The sequence below is a fragment of the Lampetra fluviatilis genome, chromosome 72 (assembly GCF_964198595.1).
Source record: "Lampetra fluviatilis chromosome 72, kcLamFluv1.1, whole genome shotgun sequence".
Lineage (NCBI taxonomy): Eukaryota > Metazoa > Chordata > Hyperoartia > Petromyzontiformes > Petromyzontidae > Lampetra > Lampetra fluviatilis.
This window is the reverse complement of record NC_136346.1, coordinates 964,979-985,423: the sequence shown is the minus strand read 5'-3', so window position 1 is coordinate 985,423 and position 20,445 is coordinate 964,979. Positions and strand designations below refer to the sequence as shown.

General features: G+C 53.4%; 1 protein-coding gene across 1 annotated transcript in view; it reads left to right on the top strand.

The window, feature by feature from the left end:
- Positions 1-19,697, top strand: part of LOC144953169 (uncharacterized) — a 30,131-nt gene extending 10,434 nt beyond the window's left edge. Inside the window, exons 6-12 of the mRNA XM_078883728.1 lie at positions 3,073-3,082; positions 5,388-5,471; positions 6,695-6,806; positions 7,995-8,117; positions 9,066-9,179; positions 16,898-17,029; positions 17,532-19,697. Coding sequence (XP_078739854.1) covers positions 3,073-3,082; positions 5,388-5,471; positions 6,695-6,806; positions 7,995-8,117; positions 9,066-9,179; positions 16,898-17,029; positions 17,532-17,965 — 1,009 coding nt within the window. The 3' untranslated portion in view covers positions 17,966-19,697. The remainder of the gene's footprint in view (positions 1-3,072; positions 3,083-5,387; positions 5,472-6,694; positions 6,807-7,994; positions 8,118-9,065; positions 9,180-16,897; positions 17,030-17,531) is intronic.
- The last annotated feature ends 748 nt before the right edge of the window (positions 19,698-20,445 follow it).

The window sequence follows — 20,445 nt, the reverse complement described above, 5'->3', positions numbered from 1 at the left end:
GTAGGGTACGGGTACGGGTACCCAATTGCGACCTCTGGGATGAAGCCATGTTGCAGGCACGGGTGGGTTGATTCTAGGAACTTGAATCGTGAGAAGAGACAAGACGTTGGAAAATGAGTGACAAACGGTTACTCACCAGTGACTCACGGCCTACCCGTACCCGTACCCGGCCGCACCAGGGTCGCAAACGGCTACCCGTACCCGGCCGGGTACGGGTAGCCGGGTATCGGGTAGGGTACAGGTATCGGGTACCCGGTTGCGACCTCTGCGCTTGCCACTTGCACGTTGACGGTTCGCCATCGAGACGTCGGCACGACCGATGCCCTCGGCGACTGGGACGGCTAGGTGCGTGCGGGCAATGCGTGACGAGCGTTTGCGTTTTTACCGTCGTGTTCGTGTTGAGCCGCGTTTCTTTATGAACACGTGAGAGACCCCGCGTGTTGAAATTAATCGTTCTCGCAGTCGATCCGTTGACGCACGGCATTGCTTGTCGACGCGGAGGTGAGAATCTTGGCTGCGTTGAACCGCGTGGAGGTGAAACGTCACCCCCCCATGTTCCAGAAAACAGAGCTCAACTGTAGAGCCGAAACACGCGCTCGATAAAGCGGGTTTCGGCAAGGCTTTGTATGCATGGACGTCCGTACGTTGCCAACCGTGCTCATCGGGAGGTGCGGAGGGAGAACAACAAGCTGAACAGAAGAACAAGAAGCAGTTTCTAAAGAAATGTGTTTGTCAATCTAGGTGATGACTTTAAATGTGGCGCAGCTCCAAGGAAGAGCGTTCCAGACGGCCGCAGAGACGCGTCTGAAAGCGCCGCGCGATGATGCGGTGACCACCGCCTTTGTCTGATGGTTACTTTCAAAAACGGTAGAAGCCTGCAAACCTAATTCCTATTCTACGCAGTCCACCATAGTCGTGGTTTGCGATCGGGATTTGAACACCCGAATCGGAGTTTGTTGTCTTGCCCTTAACAACGATGAACGTCACTGAGGTCCGTGTCGTCATCACAATGCTATGACGTGAATTTCAAAGTTCATTTTCTCCCAAGCATTTCTCTGACGCATGTACTAGTACTACTACTATTGTGAGCATTAAAGAGTAGCATTTCATAACCGCGTCTTAGATAGATAGATATTTTTAACAAGGGGACGCTTTGTCGTTACGTGTGATTACAACGGTCGAGTCGATGACGAAAGCTTCCCCTGCTCCGTCAGTCACGGGGATTTGCTTGACCGTACTTTGCCGCGCCGGTCGATGCTGCTTGATCAGCTCGCCCACTTCCAGATCGCCCGTCCTCTTCCCTCGGCCCCCTCCACCCCTTCCCGTCCCCCCCCCCCTACCCCTTTATGACCCATAAATCTCCTCCATCGTGGTCACCTCCCCCATACTCCTTCGTATGTACACGTGTGTATGTTGAACCTCTTTCACACCGTACGTAGCCAACCGTGCGAATGGGAGGTTCGGGGGGGGGGGGGACGTCAAACTAAACACAACAGGCAGTTCTTCAGAAATGAATTTTCAATCGAGATTATTTACAAGTGCATAGCTCCAGTGGCATCCTGTATGTATCTGTGTTGAACTTCTTTTGCATCGTTATCAGCCAGTTCGAGTCATAACTGGCTGTAATGTTTCCATTTTAGACCTGGCAGCCCTTTAATTGGTGGAAGCCCACCACCAGGACCATCGCTACCCACGACTACCATCACCACTAGCAGTAGCCCTTTACTGGTGGAAGCCCGCCACCTGTACCACCATTCCCATGTTAAACCTTTACCTGGCAGCCCTTTAATTGGTGGAAACCCACCACCAACGGCGGCCATCGCCCGCCACTTACATTAACATCAGCTGCCCCGCCCATGCTGCTGACACTTGGGCTACGCTCATTTCAGACCTTTATAGGCAGTTTGCCTTTAGAGGCTAACCCCCCTTTTCCTGATGATCACCCCTTGTGTTGCAATCGAAACGTCGTGGTTATTTGTTATTTTATTATTTTTATTCTACGTGACTTTACCGAAAGAACTAAAGAATATTCTTTCGCATCGTACGTAGCCATCCGTGCTAATCGGAGGTGTGGGGAGAAGGACATCAAACTAAACACAACAGGCAGTTCTAAAGAAATGAGTTTTCAATCTCGATAATGTATAACTTATAGCTCCAGCGGCTTCCTAATATCGATTCCGACTACGTACCCTCTATTGCGGCTACTTCCCCTACCCTACCGTTTCATTATCCCCTAATTACCCCTCTATCCCGGTACCACAAATTCCTCAACCCCCTTGCATGCTCCCTGCCAATCAAAATGGTCACATTCTGTGTCGCTCTTTTCTTTTTCAACTATGTCAAGCGCCTTGAGTGAAGTCGATCTCTCTATATATCTATGAATATACAATTATTTTAGATTGGAAAAAAGGAGGGGGACGGGGGTTATTTGTATTGCCGTGCTATCGTGTGGTTACTCGCGTTGATAGTGTGACCGTAAATGTTTTCTAGTGCATTGTAGCGTTTCGTTAAGTAAATCCTCACTGAATAGCCTCAATATAAGCTTCGTGTGTGGTGCAGTACATGCAATGCTCGACTTACGAATGCCCCGACTTACGAACGCCCCAACTTACGAACATCCGGGCTTATGAACGCCCCAACTTACGAACGCCCCAACTTATGAACACCCGGGCTTACGAACGCCCCGACTTACGGACGCCCGACTTACGAACGTTCGTAAGTCGAGGGCGTCCCGTACCTAACACTGCCGTCGAGTCGGCCTCGAGGGCGACATTTGCAACCGTCGGTCGAAGTTGTCAAATTGGCAGGTGTCTATTAAAAGAATGGCTGTGTCAAACTGAGCGTGGTGTTTGGATTCATTTTACGAGCCCCTAGCTAAATTGTATGTTGGGGGGGGGGTTCTCACTTTCAAGATGCAATCCGTAATATTCAGATTTTTTTTCACGGCTTTGTGGGTAACCCCACAAATCCCCGGAGACCCCCCCCCCCCCGACACCTTAGCCCAGATTCAGCACCGACATGTATTGGCGATGTAATACGTTACCGCTACGTATTCCTTAACACGTTCCTTAGGAGTGGGCAGGTAGGAACTTGGTTGGACAGCGCATTCGTGCACGACAGACAAATAATCCCTGGTGGGCAGTGTGGAACCTGTTGTTGCTACCTGTGTAGAAGATAACTTGACTTGAGGTAGCCAGGCAGCCAGCCAGGTAGCCAGGCCCCTTAACTATCGGCCCCTCCCCCTTGCTTAGGCACCTCCCCTTACCCCCCCCCTCCCTTAGGCCCCTCCCCTGACCCCCCCTCCCTCAGGCCCCTCCCCTGACCCCCCCCCCCCCATATCCGTAGGCCCCTCCCCTGACCCCCCCCCCATATCCTTAGGCCCCTCCCATGACCACCCTTCCCTTAGGCCCCTCCCCTGACCACCCCCCCATATCCTTAGGCCCCTCCCATGACCCTCCTCCCTTAGGCCCCTCCCCTCTCCGTACCCGGATAGTCGGTCTCCACCAATCAGAGAGCTGTTTATATTATATATATATTTATGCACGTCAGAAAAATAATCCCTGGCGGGCAGTGTGGAACCTGTTGTTCCTACCTGTTAAACACCACCGTATTACAACGCTGTGTGCAAAAATCCCAGTGTGATGCAAGTCAAGATGGGCATCTCGAAACTGAGCCGTCGGCTATTTTTTTAAATCGACATCCCGTGCCCTGCCAACCCCTGATCAGTGCCCTACCTTGGTACAGATCGATTCAGAACTTGCTGGTCACCCCGTGCCCCTTATAAGTCTCAACGTTCATCCTACAACGTCCCATCACACGACAATAGTATACTACTATTCTTGGGGACTTTCGGTAAAGTCACGTAGAGAGATTCAAAGAAAATAAAAAACTAGAACGTTTCGATTACAACACAGAAGCTTTAAGTCAAGTATTCTACTACACTACTATCGTATACTACTACTACATCCTGCTAGAGGCTACCTAGGGGAGCTTTGTCTCTGCTGCTACTCGCCACCCACTGCACTTGCCCCTACATCCTGCCAGAGGCTACCTAGGGGAGCTTTGTCTCTGCTGCTACTCGCCACCCACAGCACTTGCCCCTGCGGTGAGTTCGAGACGTCGCTGGCTGCGTCTTGTCCTGCATCTCGCCGCCGCTCCGGCCGCGTCTTGCCGTTGTCCGCCCCTCGTGTGCGTTGCATCTTGTCGCCCTGTTCGCCTTCGTCGCACAGGGTGAGGTGTCTGTGTGTGTGAGTGTCTGTGTGTGTCTGTGTGAGTGTCTGTGTGAGTCTATGTGTGTGAGTGTCTGTGTGTGAGGTGTGTGTATGTCTTTGTCTGTGTGTCTGTGTGTGTGTCTGTGTGTATGTATGTCTGTCTGTGTGTATGTCTGTGTGTCTGGCTCTGTGTGTGTCAGTGTCTGTCTTTGTGTGTGCGAGTGTCTGTGTGTCTGTCTGTGTGTCTGTCTCTGTGTGTGTGAGTGTCTGTCTCTGTGTGTGTGAGTGTCTGTCTGTGTGTCTGTGCGAGTGTGTCCGTCTGTGTGGCAGTGAGTGTATGTCTGTGTATATGTATGTCTGTGTGTCGGTGTGTATGTGTGTCTGTGTATGTCTGTCTGTGTGTGTATGTCTGTGTGTGTGTGTATGTCTGTCTGTGTGTCTCTGGTGGGGAGCGGTAGTGTAGTGGTTAGCGCTACGCTGCGCTATGAACCTGGCGACCCGAGTTTGATTCCCGCTCAAGGCCAACAGCAGTGACGATTATCTGAACCGTTCCTGGGCCTCCCCTAGGTCGACTCAGCCTCAAATGAGTACCTGGTGCGGTGTGTAGTCAACATCGCCACTGGGGAAACAAAGGCGGTCGGGCGTGGTGCTAGCCACCCACCCCCTCGTGTGCCGTGCCGGCCTTCATAGGTGCTCGCTAACAGCACTTGCCCGCACATTCTGTTCAGGCTACATAGGGGGATCTTTGTTCCTGTGTGGCTGTGTGTGTGTCTGTGTGTATCTGTCTGTGTGTGTGTCTGTGTGTATCTGTGTGTGTATCTGTGTGTGTGTGTATCTGTGTGTGTATCTGTGTGTATGTCTGTGTGTATCCGTCTGTGTGTATCTGTGTGTGTGTCTGTGTGTATCTGTCTGTGTTTGTGTCTGTGTGTATCTGTGTGTGTCTCTGTGTGTATCTGTGTGTGTCTCTGTGTACCTAAAAGGTCCTGGCAAGGATTATTCAACATCGCCTTGCTAGGCACGCTGAGGAGAGGCTTGCGGAGCCCAAATGCGGTTTCAGGAAAGGGCGGTCTTGCACAGATGCCATATTTTCTGTCCGTCTGCTACAGCAGAGGTGTAGGGAATTCCAACAAGACCTACATCTCTGCTTTATTGACCTGGTCAAGGCCTATGATACCATCAGTAGGCCTGGGCTCTGGGTTGTTCTTCGTGCTTTCGGAGTCCCTAACCCACTGCTCACGATCATTAAGGACCTTCATGATGGTGAGCGGGCCCGAGTGAAACTACGTGGCTGGGATTCAGAGCCATTCCCTGTACACCTTGGGGTGCGACAAGGATGTCCTCTGGCTCCCACATTATTTAACTTCTATTTCGATCACGTAGTTCGTGACCCCTTCGATGACTGTACCAGAGGAATCTCCATCTGGAACAGATACAATGGGAGGCTGATCGATGCCCGTATGCTATCAAGGGATGGCTCCCTATTGGTCAACCACGTTATGTATGCCGATGATCTTGTAATTGCTGCTCACTCAGAGGAGGAGTTGGAGGCGCTGCTGTTGAACCTGGAGCTTTACCATCAGCCCCACCAAAACTAAGCACCTGCCTGGGTATTTTGTACCGTTGGACACTCCACCCCCACAACTCTCAATTGGTGATGGTGCAGTTGTGGAGAGAGTGGAGCGTTTCCCATACCTGGGCAGTGTGCTCATGACCGGCTCCAGTTTGACAGCAGAGGTCTCAATCTGAATCAGTCGAGCGGCATTATCTTTTCATCGGCTGTATCACGCTGTGTGGAAGCTACCTGGTCTGTCGCTCCTCCGACAGGCAAGGCTGCATTGGCTGGGTCATGTAGCCCGCATGCCCAGCTACCGCATGCCTGAACAGCTTTTGTTTGGCCGGATAGAGGGGGCTAAATGGGTACGGCACGGGCTAAAGAAGAGATAGAGTAATGTGGTACAAGAGGATGTAGGTCTCCCCTAGGTCGACTCGGCCTCAAACGCGTACCTGGTGCGGTGTGTAGTGGGGAGACAAAGGCGGCCGGGCGTGGTGCTAGCCACCCACCCCCTCATGCGCCGTGCCGGCCTTCATAGGTCCTGCTCGCTTACAGCACTTGCCCCAAAAGTCTGTTAAAAGCTATATATGGGGCTGGGCTATCTTTATCTTTGTTATACAGGGTGCTTCAAAAAATGTTAATACCTCTTGAATTTGCAACAATACCACAATAAATATGCCTCCTCTGGGCTGTGAAGAACCACCTGGAGAAGATTCGAGGCATGCGTTGACAATGGTGGTGAACAAGTGGGAGACTTTTTGAAGCTATTAACGTTACGTTTGTTATCATGTTACAGTGTTATCCGTTTTCTTCCCATTAAAAACGATAGTCCCATTGTAAGCATTAACATTTTTTTAAGCACCCTGTATATCGACCTCTAAGTGGAAGGGGGGAGAGGCCTTGAATCTCGATCGGTTTCACCCCCTCTCAGATGGCCTTGCACGCCCAGTCGCCGTTCGTCGTCAAACGAGAGAACGAAGAGAATCCGAGCCTCTGGACGGGACCGGCCTCGATGGTGAAACACGAGGACGCCGACGCCTTCGGTGAAGCATTTACACCATTATCAGAGTTATGTTTTTTGTTTGCATTATGACTGCAGGTATTGTGGTCTATGTAAACATGACTCCTTGTAAAAAAAGGTGTCAGTTTTGTTGCCAGATAGAAGGGTAAAAAACCAATTATTGCCTTCGGTGAGGTCGCTTTGGCACTACGATCAGACCACCGGGAATGGGGCCCCCCTCACCCAAGCCAGGCCACTGACTCTCGACGGGGAATGAGCCTGGAGAGCAATTGCATGGACGGCCACCGCCACGCACGTGGGAGACTACGGTGGCTGGGAGATGTTCACTACCTCGCCTGGTATACAGGATGGCGTGGGTTCTATCCAGATCTTGACGATGCCTACTGCTGTATATTTGGAGTTTGTGTCTCTTTCTCATCATTACCACGGTGGCTGGGAGATGTTGACTACCTCGCCTGGATACAGAATGGCGTGGGTTCTATCCCGACCCTGACATCTGCTGTATATTTGGAGTTTGCATCTTTCTCTCATCATCATCATCATCACGATGGCTCGGATATGATAACTACCTCGCCTGGTATACAGCAGGTCGTGGGTTCGATACCAACCCTGACATCTCTATATTTGGAGTTTGCGTCTCTCTCATCATCATCACGGTGGCTCGGAGATGTTAACGACTTCACCTGGTACGCAGGAGGGGGTGGGTTCAATCTCGATCCTGATGTTGACGAGAGAGAGACGCAAACTCCAAATGTACAGTAGGCGTCAGGATCGAGATCGAACCCACGACATCCTGTATACCAGGTGAGGCACTTAACATCTCTTAGCCACCGTGATGTTGACGAGAGTGAGAGAGACGCAGACTCCAAATGTACAGCAGGTGTCAGGATCGAGATCGAACCCACAACCTCCTGTATACCAGGTGAGGCAGTTAACATCTAGCCACCATGATGTTGACGATAGAAAGACGCAAGCTCCAAATGTACAGCAGGTGTCAGGATCGAGATTAAACCCACGACCTCCTGTATACCAGGTGAGGCATTTAACATCTCCTAGCCAACATGGCGCCTGTCTCTTTCGGGGGTGGGGGGATATCTCTCGCTGGAGCCGACTGACCGACTGACTGACTGTCTCAACGTCGCTCGTAAGTTCAACTCCCGCCCGGTTATAGAGACGTGCGGTGACTTTTTCTTGGAACCGCGGCTTCCAGGAGGGCGGGGACCGGGAGCCGGCGATGAGGGGTCGGAGGAGCCCGCGGATGCCTTCGCGTTTCTCGCCGCTCCAGGCCGCAAGTTTATCGACATGGAGGTGTGGACAGAGGACTTTGATGAAGGTGAGCTCACCTGATTTTCACGTTGCCAGGCGCACTGAGCTCCTAAATTAGAAGTGTGAGTTGTGAGTTATTATTTGATTTTATTTTCGACGTGACTTTACCAGAAAAAACCGAAGAGTAATTCCTGCAGTCACGAAAGCCTCGAATCTAGTTTGAACCACCTCTACGGGGAGGGTTTACTCACAACTCATACTTTACTTCTAATTTAGCAATCGTTGGGAGAACGTTAATCAACCAGGCTCTGCGTTAACTGTGTGTTAACCAACCCTCTGTGTTGCATTGCATTACACTTCTTAATTTTACTAAATTTGCCTTCTCAAACTTTGGATTTTCTTGCTCTAAACCATTGTCTCTCCTCCGGCCACTGTGGTCCAGAATTCCACGCTGCTCCCTCCTTGTCCCCTCGTCTGTCAGCTGGTCCCGCATCCCCAGTCCTCTCTCTGCCCCGGCCCACCCCCCCTCTCTCTATTTAAGGCCTCGGCACGGATTCGTTGTCCTTCTGTTTGTCTTGGTGTGTGTCTCGCTCTGTCTTTGTGCGTGTCTCTCTCTGCATGTGTCTGCCTATGCTGTTCCCGCGTCTGTGTTTTGTCATTCATTCTTACCTGACGATGGTTGCTTGTGTTGCAACCGAAATGTCGTATTCTATTATTTGATTGGATTTGATTTTCTACGTGACTTTACCGAAAGAACCAAAGAGTAATTCCTGCAGCCACGAAAGCTTCAAATCTAGTACGTTTTTTGTTTGCATTCTGACCACAAGTATCTGTGGTTAATGCGGACATGATTCCTCGTGAAAGGTTTCGGCTTGGTGTTTTAACATCTTAACACAACTGTTTTGTTGCCAGAAAAAAGGGGAAAACCTCTTCTAAGATCCCTTTCCGCTTAGAACCCCCCTCCCCCCGTATAGCCCTTTAAGAGATGCCCGGCTGTGTGAGCGTTCGCATGCAGTGATGGTAACGGAGGAGGAGGAGGCGGCGGGGGCAGTGGTGAAGCGGGAGTACGAAGGGAGATGGAGCCCCGAGTTCCTGAGGATCGTGGTGAAAACCGAAGTGGGCGATGACGGTAAAGAGAGAGCGAGAGAGAGAGAGAGATCCCCCTCATTCCTACTGACAGACTGAGCGAGGGTCTAAATGAGACCCCCCCCCTTGTTTGCCAGTATTCCAAGTGTGACAAAATAAGAACGGGGGGTGTTGTTACCCATTCTGCGAGTAATACAACAGGAGTCGTGTTCGGGTGTTCAAACGACAAAATGGAAACCCTTGAAGATCTTCACACAGCCCCTGTTTCATTACTGCCAGAAAGGGTTCAACACACCACTACTAGTATACTACACTATACACCACTACTATACACTACACACTACACTATACACTACACTATATACAACACTATATACTACACTATACACTACACTATACACTACACTACACACTACACTATACACTACACTGCTATATACTATACACTAGTGCTGTACTAGTGTAGGGCTGTTACGGGAGGGCTGTAAGTGCATACGATCCAATGGGTAACAAACACAGTGGGCGGAGTTACGGGAGTACACGGGGGGGGTGCCCGCAGCGACGTCCGCATCAGGCAGCCTGGGGGGTTGTGATCCTGATGGGGGGTATAAAGGGGGAGGACAAAGAGAGCTCGGGGCTCAGTCTGGGAACGAAGGAGGAAGAGTGAAGATCCTCTAGCTAGAGCCCTGGACTCCCCTCGACGCCGCCCTTGTCAGGGCTGCAGAGGAGCGAGCCAGAGGCGTGGTTCCGTGAACCAGGGTTAGACCCTGGGACTCCGGAGACCGTAGCCCGACTCACCAGTGTCGGGCCAGTTAGCCTCCCCTAGCTCGTTAGAGGAGGACTTGGGGATAGGTGAGATTAGCTAGGGGGTATCCCCAGTTATCCGGGTGAGGGGGCCGCTACCCCCTCTAGTGTTGTCCTGTACCGATAAGCTGAAATAAATATACGTGTGCCTCAACCTGGGTGTCCAGCGTCTTCACCGGTACTTCATCTGGTGTCAGAAGTACTACGGACATGGAAACACGTCAGACAGCTCGAGCCAGAGTACCGGAGGAGGACACTGCTGAAGTCGTTGAGCCCGAGGCGGCTCACCAAGACATGGCGCAGCCGGGGGCCGACGCGTTCCTACCGGGGCATCGGCATGAAGAGGGGCCGCAGCCAGACGCGCTACGGCTGGCTCACGAGAGACTGGCGGAGCTACTGTACGCCGCTGCCGCCACGCTGGAAAACATCACGCGGCTGGGGGCTGGTGGTCCACCACGGGGCGAGGGGAGCCGTCAACCTGAGCGCCTTCCCGCCATTTCTGAAAACTCAAGCTTTGAATTTCCCGCCATCGTCACGGCAGCTGCGGAGGGCGTGGCCGGGCTCAACCTTGGGTCCGACACCGCTCTCGCTGGGACAGCTGCGTCATCTCCAGCGGAGGGAGCGTCATCACATCCGCGACAGGCGATTCCATCTGCCATTCGCGCCGACGCACAGCCGAGTCCCGGGGATAGCAGCCTACAGACGTCCAAGGCGAACGCTGCGCTACAACAACGGCTGCCTCCGCTTAAAGAATTTGTTGGTGCAGAGGGCGACTGGGGCGGCTTCCAGCGACGCTTCATCGCCCACCAAGAAATGGCAAGGTGGTCCGACGATGAAGCCCTCTGCGCGCTGCCGGCGCTCCTCGACGCAGACGCGCTCGCCGCCCTCACATCGGCGCCGAAAGAGAAGCGGTCTACTCTGCCGAAGGCACTACAGCTGCTGGCCGGGGTCTATGGACCTTCAGCGGAATGCAGAGAGCGGTTCTACGAGCGCAAGCGGGGTGAGAAGGAGTCGCCCCTGGCATACAGGACGAGCCTCCTAGCGCTGGCTAAGACGGCTTTTCCCCGTATGGACGACGATGGCGTGGACGCGATGGTCACGGAGAAAATACTCCTCCTGGCAGACGACCTGGACATCGCTGTCGTCGCACAGGAGGACGCCGAGATGACCTCTCTTCAGGCGGCGCGCCTCCTTCACGCCAACCTTCTGTCCCTGCGGCGGAAAGCCAGCAGGGCATCGGCAGGGCGTGCGGTGGCTGCAGCCACCCTTCCGACGGAGGAGCTCTTCGCCGTCGACCATCGACGGCAACAGGCGCAAGAAGTACGGTCGGCCCGGGACGGGTCAAGCCGTTTCAACCGCCCGTCGTCTCCACCGGGGCTCCCGCGGTGTTTCAACTGCGGCGTCCGGGGCCACGTCGCCTCGGGGTGCCGCTCTCCTCGACAGCGCGGGACGACGGCTCGACGGGACGCCGGGCCTCCTCCTCCCAAGCTCCAGCAACATGACCCGGCGAGTCGCGGCACCACACATGTTTGGCCAAAGCACCTACCCGTTGCACGCTCTCGCACCACAACAAACGGGGGGCCGATGTCGCGTTGCGAGGGGCTAACGCGGATCACTGCGGGGACTCAAATCGAGCCCAAACAGTGGTCCGTGTTGGCCCATCGCGTGGTAGCCGCGTCGTCAGGGTCGTCGGCCGTAGTCGGACACATTGACGGGGTAGAAGTACGCATCTTGGTCGATACGGGGGCATCGGCGACAATCATTTCGGAATTAATTTACAATATTCTGCCCGTACAAAGCCGGCCTTTACTGCCGGTTAACGTCCCATTCTATGCCGCTAACGGGGGCTCTCTCGGCATCATGGGACAGATTCGAGCGCAAATTTCTATTGGGGACATCAAATTGTCGGGGCCGATTTTCGTTTCCTCCTCGCTGGCGGTTCCGTGCCTGCTGGGGACGGATTTCTTAGGTAAAATGCCCATTCGTATTTTGATCGACCAAGGATGCATTGAGCTTCCATCGGGGCGGCGCATGGCGTTCCTGCCATCCCCTGCGGCAGCTCGGTCGGCGTTCGCGACGGTACCGGCGTTCGTCGTTAAAACTGTTCGTGTGCCGCCGGGAGCTCAAATGCTAGTGCCTCTGAAACTTCGTAGGCCCTTCGCTAAGGGCATAGGGGATCAGGGTGTTTTGCTGGGACCGTCTAGGGCCGGGGTTAATGGGCCTCATTTGATTCCGGCCCAGACCGTCGTAAGAGGGGACGGGGACCCTTTCATCGCGGTCCTCAATGTGGGATCGCAGACGGTGGTGGTTCCTCAAGGGACGGTGCTCGCTCACGCGACGCCAGTGCCCTGCGAGGAACCTGTCGCGAACCACGTTGGCACTGCTTCCCGGATGCTCCCACATTCGGACAGCGATGAAGGGTGGATCGACGCGCTTTGTGCGGGATCGACGGACCTGACAAATTCAGAGCGCCAACAGCTTAGAACGCTACTGAGGGAATTTTCCGACGTTTTCAGTCGTGATAAATATGATTTGGGTTGCACTCACCTGCTGCGTCACCATATTGACACGGGTGACAGCGCGCCAATTCGCCAAAATCCGTTTCGGTTAAGTCCCGCCGAAAAGGACCATGTCAAATCGGCTGTTGATGACATGTTAGCCGCCGACATCATTTCTCCCTCCACCAGCCCGTGGGGAGCGCCGATCGTCCTGGTTAAAAAGCAGGACGGCTCGTTGCGGTTTTGCGTTGATTTTCGGCGCCTTAATAAAATTTCGGTTGCCGACGCATACCCGCTCCCGCGGATGGACGAATCGCTGGACGCTTTGGCGGGAGCGCGATTCTTCTCCACACTAGATTTACTTTCGGGATTCTGGCAGCTTCCTCTGGACGATGATTCTAAGCCTAAAACTGCTTTCCGTACACCGCACGGCCTGTTCCAATTCAACCGGTTGCCGATGGGCTTACACTCAGCGCCGGCAACTTTCCAGCGATTGATGGAATTGGTTTTGGCTGGATTGCAATGGGAATCGTGCCTGATTTATTTGGATGACGTTATTGTCTTTGGTAAAACTTTTGATGAACATCTCCAGAGGTTGCGGGCGGTTTTCCTAAAGATGCGGGCTGCTAATTTGAAATTTAAGCCCCAAAAATGCCATTTGTTACGCGAGTCGGTGCGTTATTTGGGGCACATCGTAGGGCGCTCGGGTATTGCTACCGATCCCGCCAAAACGCAGTGTGTCAGCTCCTGGCCGACTCCCACCTCGGTGGGAGAGGTCAGGAGTTTTATTGGCTTCGCATCATATTACCGACGCTTCGTCGCTAATTTTGCAACGATTGCCAAACCCCTACACGCGTTAACATCTAAAGGGGTTCGGTTCCACTGGGGTCAGGATGAGGAAGCTGCTTTCTGCTCCCTTCGGGACGCGCTGGTGAAGGCTCCTCCCTTGATTTACCCAGATTTTTCGAGGCCGTTTTTGCTCGACACCGACGCGAGCAACACGGGTATTGGAGGCGTGCTTTCCCAGGTGGTTGACGGCGTGGAACGGGTGGTCGCGTACGGCAGTCGGGTGTTGTCTCCAACGGAGCAAAGATATTGTGTCACCCGTAGGGAACTGTTGGCAATTGTCTATTTCATCCAACAGTATCGCCCATATCTGTACGGTCGGCATTTCACCGTCCGCACAGATCATGCGGCACTGCAGTACGCCCTGAAGGTTCAACAGCCATCGGGACAATTGTCCCGATGGCTGGAGGTCCTCCAGGATTTCAGTTTTGAAACCACTTATCGTAAGGGCGTTCGCCACACCAACGCTGACGCTCTGTCACGGATGCCAACCGCCTCCGAATGCGCATGTCTCCTGGGGTCGGGGCGTTGCAAGCCAGTAGGGGACATGATGGTTCCGGTCCTGGCGGCGGCCGCCGACGATGAAACGGTAGTCCCCATTGATATCGCCGAACAGGGGAGAGATTCCCTGCTTGGATTGCCCGTTGATGAATGGGGGCGCCTCCAGTTGGAGGATGCCTCCCTCCTCGCGTTGCGTCGTCGCGCCGGGGAGAGGGGGCGTGTGACGGGTCATGCCGACGCATGGGAAACCCATGCGGGCTTGCTTATGCATTGGGACGGGAAATCCCAGCGTCACCGGCTGGTGGTCCCTTCTGGCCTACGAGGTAAGGTGGTGTGGGCTGCTCATGAGCGCCTCCTCCACCTAGGTACCCAGAAAACACTCGCCTTGCTCCAGCTGAATTTTTTTTGGCCGGGTATGACAAAGGATGTCACTGATCTGTTGGCGGCATGCCCTCAGTGTGCGCAGCGCAAACCACCGGCACGGGAGTCGAACCCGCCCTTGCAATCCATCCAGGTCTCCAGAATAAATGAACTGGTCGCACTGGATATTCTGGGGCCATTCCCCGCCACCTCCAGGGGAAATAAATATTTGCTTACTGGGGTCGAATATTTTACGCGCTGGCCTATGGCCTGGCCCCTGGCGAATCAGTCGGCAGCAGCCATCGTCGACGCCTTTGTCCAAGGTTATGTCATGGACAAAGGTGCCCCGGAGCGGTTGTTGACCGACCAGGGTAGAAATTTTTCGGGGAAACTCCTAAAACAAGTCTGTGATCTCCTGGGAACGAAAAAAATTCGAACCTCCCCCTATCACCCGCAAACGGACGGGATGGTCGAGCGTCTGCATCGCACCATCACGTCTATGTTGTCGCAGCAAGTTTCGGACTCACAGGCTGATTGGGACTTACATATTCAAGGGGTTCTAGCGGCATACAGATTGGCTCCCCATGCTGCGACGGGGTTTTCACCTTTCTTTCTTATGTATGGCCGCGAACCCGACCCACCTGTTCGGGCACAGTTGCAGATCCCCGTGCCGCTGGGCAAATCTAAATTGGACGATCACGTTAAATTTAATCTTGACAAACTGACTGAGGCGCGGGATGCGGCGAGGCTAAATTCTGACAGGCGTCAGAAGGCGAACGAGCGCCTCAGACTGGCTCGCGCGCACGTGCTGCAGTGGAAGCCGGGGGACAGGGCATGGCTGCACTGTCCCCAGGTACCACTCGCGACCTCCTCTAAACTCGTACGCCCGTGGCGGGGCCCCGTCGAGGTTGTTGAGGTTTTGAGGCCTCAGTGCGTTCGAATCCAATGGGGGAGGCGCCGGTGGTTTGTACACCCCTCTAGGCTGAAGCCGTTTGTTGCGGTGCGGGGGCCCACGCCACGCACGCGAGGCCAAGCATGTGGGGGGTCGACCGACTCGGAGGGTCCGTCGCTGCTCTCGCCTGATGTGTTGCCGGCTGTCCCACCCACAGGTGTACCGGGAATGACGGGCTCACGCCCTGGAACCCCCACAGGTGATGCCGACAGTCGCGCGACTTCAATCGCGACCTCACCTCAAATGGGACAGCCGCCACCGGATGGTCCGCCGTCCGGGGTTGCCCCGTGTGACGGGCCTGCGGCAAGGACGCGCGCTAAAATGCGCAGACTCTTATAATATACAGCAGGAAGAAAAAGAAAAAAAAAAAACTTTTCTTATTTATTTTCCTTCACGTGTCATGGTTACTGTATGCTGCGTCGGTGGTGTGCTCCTTGCACACTGAGTGTGTTGTGTTGTGTGGGCGCGGTGTGTGTGTTGTGGGTGCGTTGTGTGTCGTGGGTGTGCTGTGTGTGATGGGGGAGTTCCTGGCTAGTTGTACATACGTGCTTACGGATTTCGTATTTATGCGGGGGGGGGGGTGCGTCGGACATTCCCTTCGGGGGTATGGTTGTTGTTCTTGTTGTTGTTCTGCTATTTGCATTTTGTTGAAAAAATGAGGCACACACGGGGTCGAGGGGTAATTGTTCCTTTATTTGGAATTGTTGCAGCCGGGACGGCTGCGAGCTGTAATGGGGGGGGTGATGTAGGGCTGTTACGGGAGGGCTGTAAGTGCATACGATCCAATGGGTAACAAACACAGTGGGCGGAGTTACGGGAGTACACGGGGGGGGTGCCCGCAGCGACGTCCGCATCAGGCAGCCTGGGGGGTTGTGATCCTGATGGGGGGTATAAAGGGGGAGGACAAAGAGAGCTCGGGGCTCAGTCTGGGAACGAAGGAGGAAGAGTGAAGATCCTCTAGCTAGAGCCCTGGACTCCCCTCGACGCCGCCCTTGTCAGGGCTGCAGAGGAGCGAGCCAGAGGCGTGGTTCCGTGAACCAGGGTTAGACCCTGGGACTCCGGAGACCGTAGCCCGACTCACCAGTGTCGGGCCAGTTAGCCTCCCCTAGCTCGTTAGAGGAGGACTTGGGGATAGGTGAGATTAGCTAGGGGGTATCCCCAGTTATCCGGGTGAGGGGGCCGCTACCCCCTCTAGTGTTGTCCTGTACCGATAAGCTGAAATAAATATACGTGTGCCTCAACCTGGGTGTCCAGCGTCTTCACCGGTACTTCACTAGTAACGAATTGGCATGTTCTGTTTACGTGACAAACCTTACCAATTATCTGTGCCGGTGGTGGCGGGTTTAACGACACATTTATCTGTTTACGTGATCTAACCCAAAAAGCCTGTATCGTGGATGATACTGGTTGCAAAAGCCTGCGTGTTAAACACCTATTCTTACTTTTTCATACCTTGATACTGGCAAAAAGGTCCCATCACGGACATTATGTGAGAGCCGGCGTACTATGGTACCCCGGGGTACCGCCATAACGTTCAAGCACTGTCAGAGCCATGTTAGTTTGCATGTTCACCACAAGCACTGCGTGTGTGGTCAATGCAGTGACCCGATTCCTTGCCAAAGGTTTCTGTTTGGCGTTTGAACATCTTTTTACTGCCAGAGAGGCTACAACACCGACATATTCTTTCGTACCGAGCCAGGGTCTCGCAACCAAACCATGGGCGGATCTCCGCACTCACGTGAAAGTCCTCCGGCTCGCCTGTCGACCTCACTTCCCGTCGTTGTGTCTCCCGCACCGCAGCGCCGCGTTTGGAGCCACGAGAGGCCCCCTGGAGGCCGGCTGAGGCGGACGAATCCGGAGGTCACTTCACCGCAGACCGGAACTTCATCGAGGTGGAGGTGTCGGAGGACGACGAGGAGGAGCGCAACGAGGGTGAGCGTCTTACTTGGTCTTCCCCGTGGGTTCTTTTTCCATCGCCGGTCGTATACGTCCCGGACGTGGCAGCGTGCTGGAGGAAGTGGCCACCGTCCGGGCCAACGTTGCCATTTGACGAAGAGTTGCTGAGGAGCTATTCACAATGCTGAGGAGATGTTAACTACCTCAAGTTCAACATACATATGTGCTACACTATACATGATGTACTCCACTATACACTACTATACACAACACTATATACTAATATATATATACACTACACTGTATACTACGATACACTATAAACTAATATACTATATACTACTTTACACTATTTCACACTACTATTCACTACACTACATACTTCACTATACACTACACCACTCTGCTAGCCAGCCACGCTAATAGGAGGTGCTGAGCTTACCCCCGGTGTCGACCGCGGTCCAAATTGAAGCCCCGCCCCACCCCCCCCCCCCCCTTTTTCTTTTTGCTCCGAACATTGCGTCGGACGCAACGACAGGAAGAGAGCCCCTATGGGAGGGGTGGTGCGGGAGCGCGACGGGGGCGCACGATGCCGGACGAGCCCCCAGTGGGCGGCACGGGAGGCCGCCGCCCACCGCCGCCAATCGGACGGGGAGCGGACTCGGAGGGAGCGCGGGGGCGGCGCCCCCCGGTGGCGGCAGGAAGAGGCCGCACGCTTGCGGCAGGTGCGGCAAAGTGTTCGCGCGGCCCTCCGACCTGGAGAAGCACTCGAGGACGCACACGGGCGAGAGGCCGCACGCGTGCGGCGAGTGCGGCAAAGCGTTCGCGACGCGCTACAACCTGCGGACGCACTCGCGGACGCACACGGGCGAGAAGCCGTACGTCTGCGGCCGGTGCGGCAGGGGCTTCGCGCAGAACGGCCACCTCAAGAGGCACTTCAGGAGGCACTCCAGGACGTACACGCCGCAGTGACGAAGGCCTCGAGAGGCGGGCGGGGGGGGTGTGTCAGTAGCGACGGCAAATGTCGCCATGCTCCTGCAACGCTATCGGCTCCCACCATGTCAACTAAAGAGAAACTCTTTTTTTATTTGATCAGCTATAAGCACCCATTGAGCTGCTACGTAGCGGTAACATGGCCATCGCAAATGACAGCAGCTCGACCTCTTCCTGATGACGACCGCTTGTGTTGCGATCGAAACGTCGGCTTTTTTTGTTATTTTCTTTTAACCTATCTACGTGACTTTACCGAAAGTCCCAAAGAATACTCAACCAAGTGGCTCATATCGTCATCGTCGCGAGGAAATTCATAGCAGCAGCCAAATTAGCTAAATGTGTGTTTCTACAGACTCAGAGACCCACAACGACCCAGAGAGATTCACACTCAAGAGACTCACAGAGACCCATGCTCATTGAGACTCACAGAAATTCATAGAGACCCATACTAATATTAAACTATATTATATTTTACCAGGTAAGGCCCACTGAGCCTTGTAGCTCTTTTATAGCAGCACCTGAATACCGAATTTTTTTATGGGTCTCTATGTAATGAGTCTATGGGTCTCTGTGTAATGGGTCTGTGGGTCTCTATGTGATGAGGCTATGGGTCTCTATGTAATGAGTATATGGGTCTGTTTGATGAGGCTATGGGTCTCTGTGTGATCAGTCTATAGACGAAAACTACACTTTTATTTGACCAGCTAAACACCCACTTAGTTGTTGTGTAGTAGCTCTTGTTCAGAAGCGACATGGCCATCACAAATGATAGCAGCTCAAACAAGTGGCTTATTATGTGGACATTTATAGCAGCAGCCAAATATTCTAAATGCATGGTGACGTTGATTCTAAATGTGGAGAGAACGATCGGAGGATCTGGACAAAAATCCACGGTGAGAGACACGCAAACTCCAAATATACAGCAGCAGGTGTCGTCAGGGTCGGGATCGAACCCACAACCTCCTGCACACCAGGCGAGGTAGTTAACATCTCCTAGCCACTGTGATGATGACAGTGAGAGACGCAAAGCCCAAATAAACAGGAGCAGGTATCAGGGTCGTGATTGAAACCATGACCACCTGGATCCCAGGCGGGGTAGTTAACATTTCCTAGCCACCGTGATGATGATGAGAGATAGAAACATGCAAATATACAGCAGCAGGCATCGTCAGGGTCCGAGATCGAACCGACGACCTCCTACATACCAGGCGAGGTAGTCAACATCTCCTAGGCACCACGGGGCCACTTAACCACACAGATTCACAATGTAACGGTTCACCCTCTGGCCTCTCAAAGTTAACCATCGACTATCCATTATCGGGATTATCGGGGTTGTTGATTAAATCTTGATTGAAAACTCACGTCCCTCGAGCTGCTGCTTGTTGTGTTTAGTGTTGTTGGCTACGTAGGGTGTGAAAAAACTTCAACATACACACACTATACCATACGCTACATACTACAATATACACTACTATACACTACACTAAACATTAGTATACACTACGCTGATCGTGGGTAAAGGGACTCTTTTTTTTTTCCGCGGAAGATTCAGCCGGTGCAAGAATTGCAGCCCAGAGGCCACCAAAGCTCGCGGTGCTTTCATTGAACTTGCAGACCAAGACGGCTGATATTAGTCAAATTTAATGATGTCAGAACGTCATTTTCACCTCAACAAAACAACATTTGCAGGTTCTGGGGTGTTCATGCGTCATATCGAATTAAAGAAAGTGTTATCATTTAGAGTTCGTGTTTTATTTCACTTTTTCACAAGTTATAGGCAAAATAAATCAGCTGTACCCCCGACTGTGCCAGGTTATTTGCAAGAGGTCACGGGACAGACCCAGCAGGTGCCATTGGTTGGCTGACTGAGATCACTACTGGTAGATGCACCACCAGCTGTACCCCCTACGGTGCTAACTTGCTGCATTTTAGCCGCCAGGTGCTCTGCTCGTTGTTGTAGAGAGAGAGAGGGGGGAAAGGGCATCCTTCACGAGCCTCCTCCACACTACACACACACGAGGGACCATTGGATGCCCTCTCCCCCCTCTCTCTCCATCCCCTGTCGTGTTCGCTCCTTGTCTCACGCCCGTGCCTCTCCCTACCCGCAGAGACCCCCTTTTATCCCCCCTAACCCCCTCCACCAGCCCCCTGCTCCAGTCCTCCTGTTGTCGTTGTTCAGAACTGGCAATATGGCGGATTCTCGATTATCCACTTGTGCAGTTTATCCGATTTGCGGATTAACCCGCGCACCCGAGATTTTGACATAAATCAATAACTCGGTGATTTTCCCTTCAGCCCAAATTAATAGTCTAAAAACAGTTGTACATTGTTGGGAATGTTCATTATAAGTCACACGGTGCTTAAACCAGTTAATCTGAATTCAACGCGATCGCCACTACAGTACAGTAGTTGCCATAACTTGACAACGGTGGGCGGAGTTTGAATGATGCTGATTGGCT